The sequence below is a fragment of the Poecilia reticulata genome, linkage group LG22, assembly GCF_000633615.1.
Source record: "Poecilia reticulata strain Guanapo linkage group LG22, Guppy_female_1.0+MT, whole genome shotgun sequence".
NCBI lineage: Eukaryota > Metazoa > Chordata > Actinopteri > Cyprinodontiformes > Poeciliidae > Poecilia > Poecilia reticulata.
Window position 1 is genome coordinate 22,153,557 of NC_024352.1, and position 13,379 is coordinate 22,166,935.

The 13,379-nt window shown below is 36.7% G+C and overlaps 1 protein-coding gene across 4 annotated transcripts in view; it reads right to left on the reverse strand.

The window, feature by feature from the left end:
- The window catches only part of evla (Enah/Vasp-like a), a 44,618-nt gene that overhangs the window by 11,347 nt on the left and 19,892 nt on the right, over window positions 1-13,379 (reverse strand). For all 4 annotated transcript variants that reach the window (XM_008400019.2, XM_008400017.2, XM_008400016.2 and 1 more), the window contains exons 2-4: window positions 8,863-9,031; window positions 7,496-7,676; window positions 560-617 (exon numbers count right to left, since the gene is read on the reverse strand). In XM_008400019.2, coding sequence (XP_008398241.1) covers window positions 560-617; window positions 7,496-7,676; window positions 8,863-9,031 — 408 coding nt within the window. The remainder of the gene's footprint in view (window positions 1-559; window positions 618-7,495; window positions 7,677-8,862; window positions 9,032-13,379) is intronic.

Here is a 13,379-nt window from a genome sequence, read left to right on the forward strand (position 1 = left end):
TTCTTGCTGAATGTACTTGCAAGTTAGTTTGTTTTTTAAACTAAGATTTTTGCACTAGAAAATTGACAAAAATACTTGGTAAGATTTTGTGTTTTTGCAGTGCATTACCAGACCAGAGAGTCTCTGGTACATTATTTGACTGGTTTCAGCTTTAATTTAAGGACAGGGACTTGTTTGTGACAAACTGTAACTTTACATCGTGGGGTACCTCAAGGTTTCATCTTAGGCCCCCTCAGATTCAAGTTGTTATGGGGAAAAATGTTAACTGGTGATTTAAATTAAACCAAACCACTTTGTTAAATCCTGAGTGGAAAAACATGAAGCAAGTTTAAAAAATCTCAAAGAACAGAACAAGCGTCTGTTCTTGGAAAAAAAAAATTCAAGAACAGTCTGGAAAGGTGAGAACTATGACACTAAAGAAAAGAATGCTACAATTTGATTTTTTAAAGCAAACACTCCTCTAATGCATGTAATAAGCCAAGAAACATGTATTGAAATGATGCGTTATTCCCTTTATTTATTGTTAATGTTCTTCTACATGGCCTAATTTGAATCATACCTCCTCTGAGCTTCACTTTCTTCCGAGGACGGACCATTTTGGCGCTGAACTACAGGACCTGAAAGACGGAAAAAATATGTTTAAACTAAAAACAACCTGACTAACAACAAAAATCATGTCAACAAATAACTTAGACTGCTGGGAAATATTTTTCCCAGAAGAAAAACCTTGTTATAAAATATCCAATAACTGGATCTGTAAACTTTTCCAGCGGTAAAATTCAAGTTTTCAAACTTTTCCAGGAACATACTTTGGAGTTAAAAAGATAGAAACTACACAGTTGTCATTCATAATTATATGATACCATATGTTAGTGTTATTTATAATGTATTAAAGTAATATTCTGCATTCTACAGCATAGAATAAATAAACTAAAATATTTTTATACGTCAGACTGGCCTGAGAACAAAACACTAATTGAAGAAAAGAATCCACCAATTTCAATAACTTTGTAAAATATAAGACGATCAATAAATCATTGAGAAATTAAGAATATTAAACATTCATTGAATTGAAAAAACCCCAAACAAATCGAGTCAAATGACATTCCTGCTCAAATAAAAGGATTAAACACAATAGACAAAGAAAGTTACAAAAAAAAAAGAAAAATCTGTTTTCGCATTTAGAAAGTAGAAATAATTTTTTGGTAATTCTAACTGACCTAAAACAAGAACAAATAGTTTGATTTAACTTCAGTCAATGAGAAACAAATTGTGTAATTTTATTTGGTGTATTAAAACACCTGGTGTCAACTGTAAATGCTTAAATGTTTTAAATGTTCAAAAATAATCCAGAAAAAAATTTCTAATTAAGTTTTCTAGTATTTAGACAATAGAAATAATTTTGGTAATTCTAACTGACCTAAAACAAGAAAATTTTGGTCTGATTTAACTTTAGACAGTGAGAAAAAATTGTTTTGTCTGTATGAAAATATCTGGTTTCCAAATTTAGGCTTTTAATCAAATGTTTGCACTTTATTGCAAAAATGTTTAGTTTGAATATGAAGCACTTTCAAGGACTTTATACAAGAATCAAGCACTTTCCAAACCTTGTTTAAGTTCAAGTATTTTTAAGGATTTCAAGAACTACAATCAGGCGTAAAACAGGCAGACAGCAGCTGGCACCATGTGATTTTAACCCAGCAGTTTCTCTACCGCAGGAATTTCAGCCTCAAACCACAGCAGAGAATAAACCCAACAAACACTGAGACAAACAGAGACCCTGGAAACAATAAAGAAAAAATTACCCAAATTAAAATAAAAGAAACAGAGCTGGTGTTGAAAGCTTTAGTCGCTCAGGTCAGCACACGCCGACTCTGAAGTGGCGATCAGCAGGGGGCGACGGGGGTCGCTTATCATGTATCACCAGAATACCAGTCACTAGACTCCAGCGCCCAGTGTGCCGTCAGGATCCCCGCAGGGTGATATTTCCGTTCGGAGCGTCTGCAGAGTTGGCAGATACTGAGATCTTCTGTATTTAGCTGCATGTTTTCAACTCAGTGCGTCTCAGAAGTTTCAATTAACACCTTCTGCAGTTTCATCTTCAAATACTGGACGTCCAAGAAAAAAAGATGGCAGTTTCTGGTCAGGCAGTTAATGTTCTCCTTATTTAGCTAAGAAATAAAGAGACGAGTGCCCATAACATGATGCTGCCTCTACCATGCTTCACATTGGGAATGATGTGTTCACGTTGCAAAACCAGAAAATCTTACCAAGGGTTTTTGTTTTGGTTTGGAGTAGGACTAGACGATATGGCTGCAAAATGTATCACGATATAAGCGTTTAATATCAGTTGATATCCATAATCACTGATTAGTTTTTTTGTTTCAAATCTCTGCCAAACTGGCAGAGATTCCTTTCCGCTTTAATTCAGTCTCCATTCGGCCCCGTCATTTATTTTTAAGTAGTTGTGACGCCCAAGGATGAAACTTGAAACTGCTGCTGCGCAAGTGACTCAACAGGTTGTGCTAGGTAACCAAAGAGTGAGCGAGTTGCTAGGTAACCAAAGAGTGAGCGAGTTGCTAGGTAACCAAAGAGTGAGCGAGTTGCTAGGTAACCAAAGAGCGAGCGAGTTGCTAGGTAACCAAAGAGCGAGCGAGTTGCTAGGTAACCAAAGAGTGGGTGAGTTAGTTGATGCCACCTGCTTTCCTAGCCGTTAGCGGTTTCCTCTTTCCTCTGCCTACATCTCCCAGAATGCAGTGCGGTTCAGCATTATCTACTGATATTGATCACATGTCCATCACAGTATATATTGTTATTGATTTATTGTCCAGCCTTATTTCTAGTGCAAATATCTTGAAATAAAATGAAACTAATTTGCAAGTAACTTTTCAGGAAGAAATAGGAGCTGTATAAGAAACCGACAATCAAAAAACCTTTGTTTTCACGAGGCTTTCTTTCTTTGACTAGGCTTCTTCGAGAAACTTCATAAACATAAAAAATATAGTCTGCTACTCAGATTCTCTGCTTCTGTTTTATTCCTGGCATCTAAGAAGCTGCAGTTTGAGAGCTGATTTTAAATGCTTCACACCTTTTCCCACAAATCCAAATAAAAGAACCGTCCAACACAACGGAGCATTGTCCACCCACTCACCAATAAAATCAAGCTACTTCTGTCATCACATCTTTAATAACTAATGAGAGCTAAGATTGAATCCAAAATGGCTTCAACTAAGTTTTAGCTTCATTGTATGCAGCTGATTTTTGCAACTTTTTCATTTGTCCATTTTTCTTGTTGCTTTTTAAGTTAGGTTTACTTTTATGTTATATAATTAATAACTCTAATTCTTACATACATATTAATCACACAAAAATCATCGTGGAACATTATTTGGATGGAGGTGTATTTATTTTTTTAGCTGAATTGTAGACATATGTGTAAAAACTGGGAGGACAATTCACAGAAACATTCCCTTTTACCAAGGTGAACATTTTTGAGATTCAATATGGTAAAAAAAAAGTTAATTTCTGGTGACTCAGTAGAATAAACCCCAAAAGCTGCTGTTACTATAATGCTGGATGAGTTTGGATGAGTTAACTAAAAGGTGAGACGATAGTGAAAATATTTATTTTTTTATCTGCAGATCAAACCAGACATATAACCTTATTTTGAATCACTACCTCAAACCAAATCTTTTCCCTGCTTTATATCAGATATGATTGGTTTTAAGTTATTTTTGAAATTCCTTTCTGATAAGTTATTTTTTTAAATGTGTTAAAATGGATGGACATATTTATTAGTGCCTTTTAAACTGTGTCTTTATTCAAGCTGTGGAGAGTCAAATGAAGCACAAAAACATGAAAATTGTGATTTTTTTTGTCACTTCGTAACTGATTTGGTGTTAAGGTCATTCAGGTGACTCCTTAGTGAACTACAGTAGCTTAACTCAGAACCAGATTCCTTTCTAAGCTTTATAATGGCTGGACATTCCCATACTGTTTATATTTCCACATGATTATTTAAACAGATGAATGGGGAACGTTCCAGTACCTGGAAATTGTACCCAAGGGTGAATCAAACGTGAGGCGGTCTACAACTTTCTCCTAATATGTTGACTTTAGATTTCTGTTTTCTTTACAAGCAGGATGTTTGATTTGCTCCATAGATAAAAATACTTGGTAATATTTTGTATTTTTGCAGTGGACGTCTTTGTCTGGGCTTTCCCAAATTATTTAGTTGATTAAAACTTCTGAATTTTATGAAGGTTCTAAAAAATATATATATAAATTCTGGTATTTTGCAAGCAGAAATAATTCAGGTAATGCTTGCACACTAAGCAGAAATTAGCATAATTTAAAGTCAAACAGTGAGGAAAATAAAAAACCCGCATGTGAAACGCTCTCATCCAGAACGTGGAAAAGAAACACGTTCAGTGTTTTAATGTTTTCTCTTTAGCAGATCGCTACCTGGAAACAAGTTCAATGCTTTTCCAGGCTGCTCAGCTGCAAATAAATCTATAAACATGTGTGGAAAATACTGCTTTACTCGTAAAACTCCTCTGTTTAAGAGGCTTTTTACTGTAGCACCTGGTCCAATGGGTGAGGAGATAAATGTGCGGTCACACCAACGATCTGCTGCAATCTCTTTTTGTGTTTAATATAAAAAAAGTTACTTTCTTCTTGCAGAAGAAGAGTCAAAAGCAATGTTAAATAATAAGTATTAGAAGCTGCTGCAGTAGCATGGGAAACGTGCCGGATTGTCATGCAGGTTCCTCCTCAACCCAACATGACACTTACTGAGGATGATGACGGCTGAAGAAACCAGTCTGAGGTCACTGGATGAAATCTCAGGAGTCAGCATGCCGGCCAAACGTCGCTAACTCCCCAAGCTGCTAACAACCAGCCGCTGCTGCCACTGCAGCAGCTTTCAACAGCAAACAGCTGGAGACGCATGACAGCGTTTCCCATGGATGGACACGAGACGCAACGACGACGATGACAAAAAAAAAAAAAAAAGGGACGACATTTAGGCTCCACGAGATATTTTAGCTTCATCGGGAGGGTCACAAGGATGGGATGGAATGACAGTGCAGTAAAACACACACACACACACACACACACACACACACACACACACACACACACACTGAGTATATAAGTGGCCTGTAACCAGAGATGCTCTGAAGCTATCTGGTAAACTAAGAGTATGAGTAAGTTTAGCTGTAAATACACTTCAGGGTTTTAATATTTTGTTTTGTTCACTGCACATGTGTAATAACTCTAAATCTGGGAATCTGGGAAAAAATTGCTTTACACAAGTTATAATATATGTAAAAAATATTTACACAACTCTAAAGTTAAAAAATATCCACAAGTTAGAAAACGCACACAAAAACCCCCAAATAAAATGCAACAACTCTCCTGCTCATGTCGTTTGTTGGCGCTGGGATTGCAGCTGCAGTACCTGATATCAACCAGCAGGGAGCAGTAAAGATCAGTTTAGCAGTTAATTGTTTTTACGCTTCACTGAATTTACTGAATGTGAAAAATCCGACTAAATATTAAATAATCCACCTGAGTAGCATTATTCAGAAAAAGGCCTTTAAGACCTTATCAAAGATCAAAAATGTGATCAGAGTTTGGAGATGTCAGGCTTTAAACCATTTTTTGCTAAAAGTTTGTGCAGAAAATGAGAATAAAAACTATGTAAGAAAATAAAACCAATCTAATTCTGACCAACAGCATTGTTACTGCATCACAGTGATTTGCTATTGAGCAGAGCAACTAATGGAGGTGTAATTAATTCAGTTAATTATACTTTCTAGCATCAGTGATTCCCATGATTCCTTGCAGTTACACAAAAAATCCCAAATCTGCAACTTTTGGGCGCAGATGGTTCAGACTATGTTAAATTAAAACTACAAAGCAAGTGAATTACATTCATACCATTTAAGATTTCTCTCTTTTTTGGCCTTTTTTCCATTTTAAAATGTGCTGATTACAGCATTATTTATGAGTATCATTCTCATTAAAGTCTATACTGGGGCACAGCTCGTTTAAAATCAGAAGATCTGCTGATACTAAGATAAAACTGATATCAGAGACAGTTTTATCACTACCTGGTGGAAACCAGCAACTTTTCCTCAAAACCTTTGACTTTTACCCAGAAACGTTTCCAGGGCTTCTCAAAATACACAAGTTTTCAACCCATTTTGGCCATTTTCCAAATAAAAACACTAAACATCAGTGTAGATTTGTGGTAGAAATAAGTGTCTAAGAAGGTTCTTGGTTCAAATCCGAGCCTGGGGGTCTTTCTGAGTGTTTGCATGTAGGTGTGGGAATTTATCATAATTTTTTTTATCATAAGAATTAGATTTATTGTTGTCATGATGTTTTAATTATTAGTTAAAACACAAAACTAGCTATATGATTAATAGCTTTTTGATCATATTCTTTATTGTTATCTCAATATCATCACAAAATAATGTAATAAAAGTTCATATCGTTCACTCCCTATTTGCCTGGTTGTTTGTCCTGTTAAGCGAGTTTAGATAACGGATGGATAGATTTTTGTATTTATTTATTAATTTCAAACATGTTCTAGAAAAACATTGGTTCTTAACCTTTTTTGACGTACCGAACCCACCAGTTTCATATGCGTATTCACTGAACCCGTCTGTAGTGATAAATATAATATTATTTCCCCCAAATTCAAGACATTGGGGTGACCCAATTAGAGTCTAGTTGGGTCACCCCAAGATCACTAAGTCTTCTTAAAAGGTAGAGCCTCTGAGAACAGTTCTTCAAAATATAGTCAGTGTTTTCAGCAAAGTTGATCTGACTGTCCAGGAACGACCCAAGGTATTTAAAATCTGCCACAGTTTCAACAGGTTGGCCATCGAGAGAAACTGGAACCACTTTAAGGTTTTGTTTAGATCATTTAATTAGCTCTACATTCTTAAGAGAATGAAAAATTAATAATAAATAATAAAGACTTTGCGGTATTCTGATTTAGTAATGTAATTATATTAGTTGTGTTACCACCCCCACGCCACTAGAGGCAGTASCAACCCCGAAAAGATGCGACTAAGGAGCAGATTTAGAAGTWCACMGAAAGCTACAGAATTTGGTAAAAACTKTGAGYTTKGCTGAAGTAAATAAAGACACAAGTTCAAATCCATGCTGAGAGTGGAGCTCCTTCAATCAGGGCTCCTCAGCAGCTCTGATTGGCTAAGCAATGTAACGTGATCCTCTGATTGGCTAAGCAATGTAACGTGATCCTCTGCAGCAAGTGATGGCAAAGCGGGGCGTCTGCACAGCAGAGGCTCCGCCGAACCCTGAGACCGACTCATCAAACCCCTGGGGTTCGATCGAACCCAGGTTAAGAACCACTGTTCTAGAAAAACAGCGAAAAAGCAACAAGTAGGAGAAAGTACTCCTTATCTCAATTTAATTAAATATATAAAGTATATCAGATGGAAGTCAGACGCCGCCTCACCTCCGCTGTCGGGGGAGCTGAGGACATTGAGGGCGAACAGCATGGCGTTGGAGAAGGTGGTGGCCTCCTCCTTACTGGCAAAGTTCAGCCCGTAGACCTGCCGAGCGTCCCGCCACTGATGGAAGGTCGGGGTGGCCTGGTTGTACTTCAGACCCTTCACTATGGAGTAGTTGATAACCACCTGAAGGAAAGAGAAAGAAGCATGGAGATTCAATGGTGGATTCACATCAGCTCTGTTCAGTCCGAATAAATCCAACTCCAGTCCGTTTGTCTAGAAAGTCCGGTTTGTATGGTGAGGTGTGAATACGTAATCGAACTCTGATGTAGTCCAAAAAGCTGACAAAACCTCAGCCTCGGTTCGGTTGAAGTGAACTCTGGTTTGGGTCGAATCTATATGTGACCGGAGATCGCTCCAAAAGCAGGAGGCGGGCTACAGCGCAGGGCATTCTGGGTAAATGCAACCAAAACAAACACAAGAGTCTAGCGCTAGTGGGAGAAATGTCTCCTGGTCTTTGACCACAGACAATAAACAACTCTTACAACCACAAAAACACAAAATCCTGACAAGTAGTTTGGTCAAATTAGTTCAAATATCTTCACACTTGAAATAAGATAAAACTAATGTGTAAGTAATAAGTAAGTAAGATACAGGAGGTTGTTTTAAGTTAATAATTCCTTAATATTGATGAAAACGTTAAAGTCCACTGGCAGATAATGTCACTTAAAACATGGGAAAAATGTCATGTTAGAAACTGAAATAATCTGATATTTACTTCTTGTAAATATTAGGGAGTTATTGGCTTAAAACAATCTTATGTGTCTTGTCAAAAGGTTACTTGTAAGTTAGTCTGAACAAGAAAGTACTTGGTAAGATGTTGTGTTTTTACGGTGCAGCCATTTTTGTTTAATTTGTGAAGAAGGAAGTACAAACACATGTCTTCTTCAGAGGTTTTCATGTCATTTCTGTCAGTGGCTTTTGGTGCAGCGCCCCCACAGGTGAGGAAGTGAACAGGTTTATCAATTACTTTGATTAATTTGACACAGTGCAGTGTGAAAGCAGCTGAAAATGTAACAAATGTTACAACTTTGGTCCCAAATCGAACCCAGTGTGAAAACATGAAACAATAGAACCTTATCTGAAGCTAAAAAGAAGGGTATTCACATACATGTTCTCACATTTATGTGAAAACATGTAAGCAATGAATAGGATAAGCTCAAGAACTGAACTTTGTGCTACACCATAAGCCAAATAATCATTACAGTTCAGCCAGCTGTTTGTTTTTAAACACTTTAACTTTTGTATCTGGCTGCTGTGTTTTGTGTTTTCAGTAAAGCCGGTGGGATGTGACGTCCAGGTGACCCCTCACCTGCTGGTCCTGCAGTTTGACCCCCACCACTCTGAAGGTGTTGTTGGCAGTGTTGTGGTAGATGTTGATGCGGCTGAAGCCCTGCTGCCCCGGCTTGATGGGCACCCACTTCTTACTGGCGTCATCGTAGACCATCACAGAGGCCCGCGCCTGGCAGATGCTCTGCTCACTGGAGAAAGAGGAGGAGAAGGAGGAGGAGGAGAGGGAGGTCCATGTTAATGTGTGGAATACAGAATATCTAGTTTATTATCTCAGTAAAGAGCCGAGACGCTACACTGACCCGCTGGGGGCTTTTTCCTGGTTCTGGCACCAATAAAAGTCAATTATTAAAAAATGTCATGCCAATCCGAGGTTTCCCATGGGTCGCACAACCTTCTTGTTTTTAACCACTTCAGGAAAAATATCCAGGCTGAGTAGGAATCTGCCAGCGTGTGATTACAGGGCAAAGGTTGGGGACGCTTACAAAAACAGCAAAGCAACCTAAAACTGAACCCGGAGGATTTCTGCTTCTGTAGTGGTGCTGGTTGTGGTGTTAAGAAGTTCGAGCAAAGAAGGGTGTGTGTGTGTGTGTGTGTGTGTGTGTGTGTGTGTGTTGAGGATAATGATAGAGGGTGTTAAGAACTGAAGTGTTTGATCTACATGCACATCACCAGAGTGAGAATCTTTTATTTTATCAGCAAACAAAATTAAGCCACATTAAACAGAAATTTATGATTGGTTAAAATCAACAGATATGATTCAACCAGGGATGCAAGTTATTGATTAAAGCTGATTGATATTGTCCATCGACTAACGGTTAAATGACTAACATTCGATGAACATTTCATAGAAAAAAACTCAGAAATTTTCAAGTCCTTTGGAGGAAATTACTTCTTTTTACTCTGACATGCCGTTGCAAATGTGCACGCCACACTTTTCAGATTTGTATTAGTGAATAAAACTGAAAACTCAGTGAAATAAACAGAAGTTTGCAGCTTCAGCATGATGAAACATGGAAAGTTGAAAGCGTTTGAGTTTCTGCCCAAAATGCGCTGCAGCAGTTTGAGGTGAAAAACTTTGAAGACGTCATAACTGAAATATCAAAGCACCACGAGACGCTGCTCTGCAGCAACAGCTCCGTCTCAGATCTGTTCCCCACTTTTCAGCTGCCACATCGTCTCCACTTTCCTCTCAGCTTCAAACAATTCAGCAGTGATGATAAAGTTCTTCTTCCGCCTTTATCCGCTCTCAAAACAACTGGATGAATCGACTCCAGACGAAATCCCAAAGCAAGAGAACCAGTTTGACTCACACCAGCTGAAAACGGATAATTATTTCTATTATTAAATGTTAAGAACGCCGGTGCACAAACTGAACTGTTCTTCAAGAGGACGACTTGTGAATAAACATCAGATGCAAAATCCAACTTATTCCAATTATCCAAGATGTTTCCAAGAATTTCCCTAAAGAGTTGATTTATTTCAGTTCTTCCTTTAAAAGAGACAAAGTTATAAAGATTAATTACACACAGGTGGAAGCATTTCCAGACTTCACCTATTTTGAGCAATAACTCATGAAAACCAATACATCTGAGACATTTAATGCAAAAATCTTAAGTTGTGACTGCTGACTTGAATGTTGTCCAGCAAACCTTTTGTGGGTCACAAAAACTCGCAGCTAAAGAAATGGTTGATGTGGAAAGTTCAGTGGAAGGAAAAAGTGAGGGAAAAAACAGGAATAAAACATGTTTGAGGTTATTGTGAAACTCGTTAAGGACAAACAATGCAGAGAAGCTGAAAGATAATTAAAAGAAGCTGAGATTATTTAATAAATAAGAGTATTGACGCAAAATAAACCCTATATAAGACCTTGAAGTAGCTATACCGTACAGTGCATGGATATTTTTTCCACATTTCTATATATAAAAAAAACCCTTTTATCAGTTTAAGTCGAAATTATAAACAATTACAGACGTAGATGGTTGTAATATATCAATCTGTGTGATAAATGTATTTGCTTTTTAATTGAATAGCTGAAATAAATTAACTTTGTGATAATATTCTAATTTATTTAGGTGCACCAGTATCATTCTTATTTATCAGATTTTATGAGGAAATTTACTCCAAAACTATAATTTTAAGTGGAAAATAATGAGCAATCACTGGCAAGCCCTTGAATTTAATTCCTCTAAATGTTAAACAATGTGGGATTTCTGCAGATTTTGTGCTTCCTGCATGTCTGAATGCGAGTAGCAGAGCCTCTAATCACGTAACAAACACGTCTCTCCACTTCAGAGGCTCCGCAGACCACCAGAGTCAATCTGGGAGCGCGAAGGGAGGTGCGCGAAGGGAGGCGGCCGACTCTCTCCTTACGAAAACAGCTCCTATTTCTGGAGCAGTTTAAACCGCCGGGCTGGAAGATGATGCAGAAACTCAAACTGAATGTTTTTGTCTTGTTCTGCTTTGTGCGTTGCTCCATCATGAGTAGGAAAGCAGAAAAAGAGGCAGCACAGATTTAAAAAAGAAAAGATTTCACAACTTCTTATAATTCCTTCTGTGTGTGACCTTGGTAGCGACATTAGATTGGATCAGATTACTCATTATTTTGATTAAAATAAAAATCTAATCTAATCTTGAACAATGAATACTAGAGGCTAATTCTCAGTCGACTTTGGGCAACATGGCAAAGAGAAGAAGAGTTGCAAAAAAAGTTTATTTAGAAAAACTTTAACCTTAAACAGCTATAAAGCCCAGTGCATCTGTCCATAATGCAGGAGAAACTTCCTAAAAAACTGCAAAAATATTGAATATTTTTCCAAAGAATTGAGGTGGAAATACATTTTTCTATCAAATACGAATCATATTTTTTTATTTCTAACACCTTGAAGCTCATAATGTTTACAAAACTTCACTTTAAAAAAAAATAAAAATAAGTAAACACTGAAATAAGTTCCAGAAAATACTTTTACATTTTACTATAATCCTTAAAAGGGGCTGCACAGTGGCGCAGTTGGTAGAGCTGTTGCCTTGCAGCAAGAAGGTTCTGGGTTAGATTCCCGGTCCCGGTCTTTCTGCATGGAGTTTGCATGTTCTCCCTGTGCATGGTGGGTTTTCTCCAGGTACTCCGGTTTCCTCCCACAGTCCAAAAACATGACTGTCAGGTTAATTGGCCTCTCCAAATTGTCCCTAGGTGTGAGTGTGTGTGTGCATGGTTGTTTGTCCTGTGTGTCTCTGTGTTGCCCTGCAACAGACTGGCGACCTGTCCAGGTGACCCCGGATCGTTAGCTGGAGATCGGCACCAGCACCCCTCCCGACCCCACCGAGGGACAAGGGTGTAAGAAAATGGATGGATGGATGGATGGATGGATATAATCCTTAAAAGCAGTTATTAGATCCTCAGGTTTGTCAATCAGCAACATTTATTTTTGATAAATTATGATTTTTTTCTGCATTATGAAATAAATGTAAAAAAGATCTAAGAACCTTAAAGCTAAAAAAAAAAGCTAGCTTAATAAAGATGTTGTCAACATATATGTCATATTTAATTTTTTCTGACTTTAAACAAGATTTTAAAGTCAGAAAATCTTGACTTTAAAAGATTTTAAAGTCTTTTAAAGTCAAGATACTTTTAAAGTATTTTAAATGGATTAAATCCATTTAAAATACTAAATGGATTTAATCTATTTAGTATTTTAAATGGATTAAAATACTAATCCATTTAATGGATTAGTATTTTAATCCATTAAATGTTTAAATTGTGCCATTATTTTAGTAGTAAAAAGAGAAAAAATATTAAAATCTCCATAAAATTCATTTACAGGAGCACTCAATTATTCCTGTTATTATTATCAGGTCAATTATTTGCAGTAATATTGACTTCAAAGGTCTATTATTACTATTGGCTGAAAAAAAACTTCACTCTTCATGGAAAAAACTGAACAGAAAAATTAAAAACTGATAGTAATCCAAGATAAAAATGGTTTTCCCAGTGGTTTTTCATATACATATTTAGTTGTTCTACATTAATTTAAGAGACTTGGATCACAATTTGAATTTTTCTACATCTATTAATCAAAACCAAAATGGATTAAGAACAGAAAAAAGTAGACAAAACACCCCAAGTATTTCTTAATATTTAATTTAATTTAATTTAATGACCATGTTGGCCTGGAAAGGTCAGCTCTGGCTGAAAATCCTGATCAGTGACATTAAACTAACTTGATGAATCAAACTGGATTTCTGAGCTGCAGAGAGAAAAACCCTGAAGGTCAAAGGTCAACCAGCTGTTCCTAAGAGTTTAAACTGAAGAACCACGTCTATAGAATAGTAAGATTTTTATGTGTAAAGTGTTTTCTTTAGTTGCACAACAGGATTATTTTGACAATAAAATAAGATTTAAAAACATTTCCAACTTGGAAGTTATAAAAATAATACAGAAATGAAAAATTTGTGATTTTATCTACATTTCTGACAACTTGTGCCTTTTTATTAAGCACTGTTTTTAACTATCATAATCTGATTATTATTAAAACAACAAGA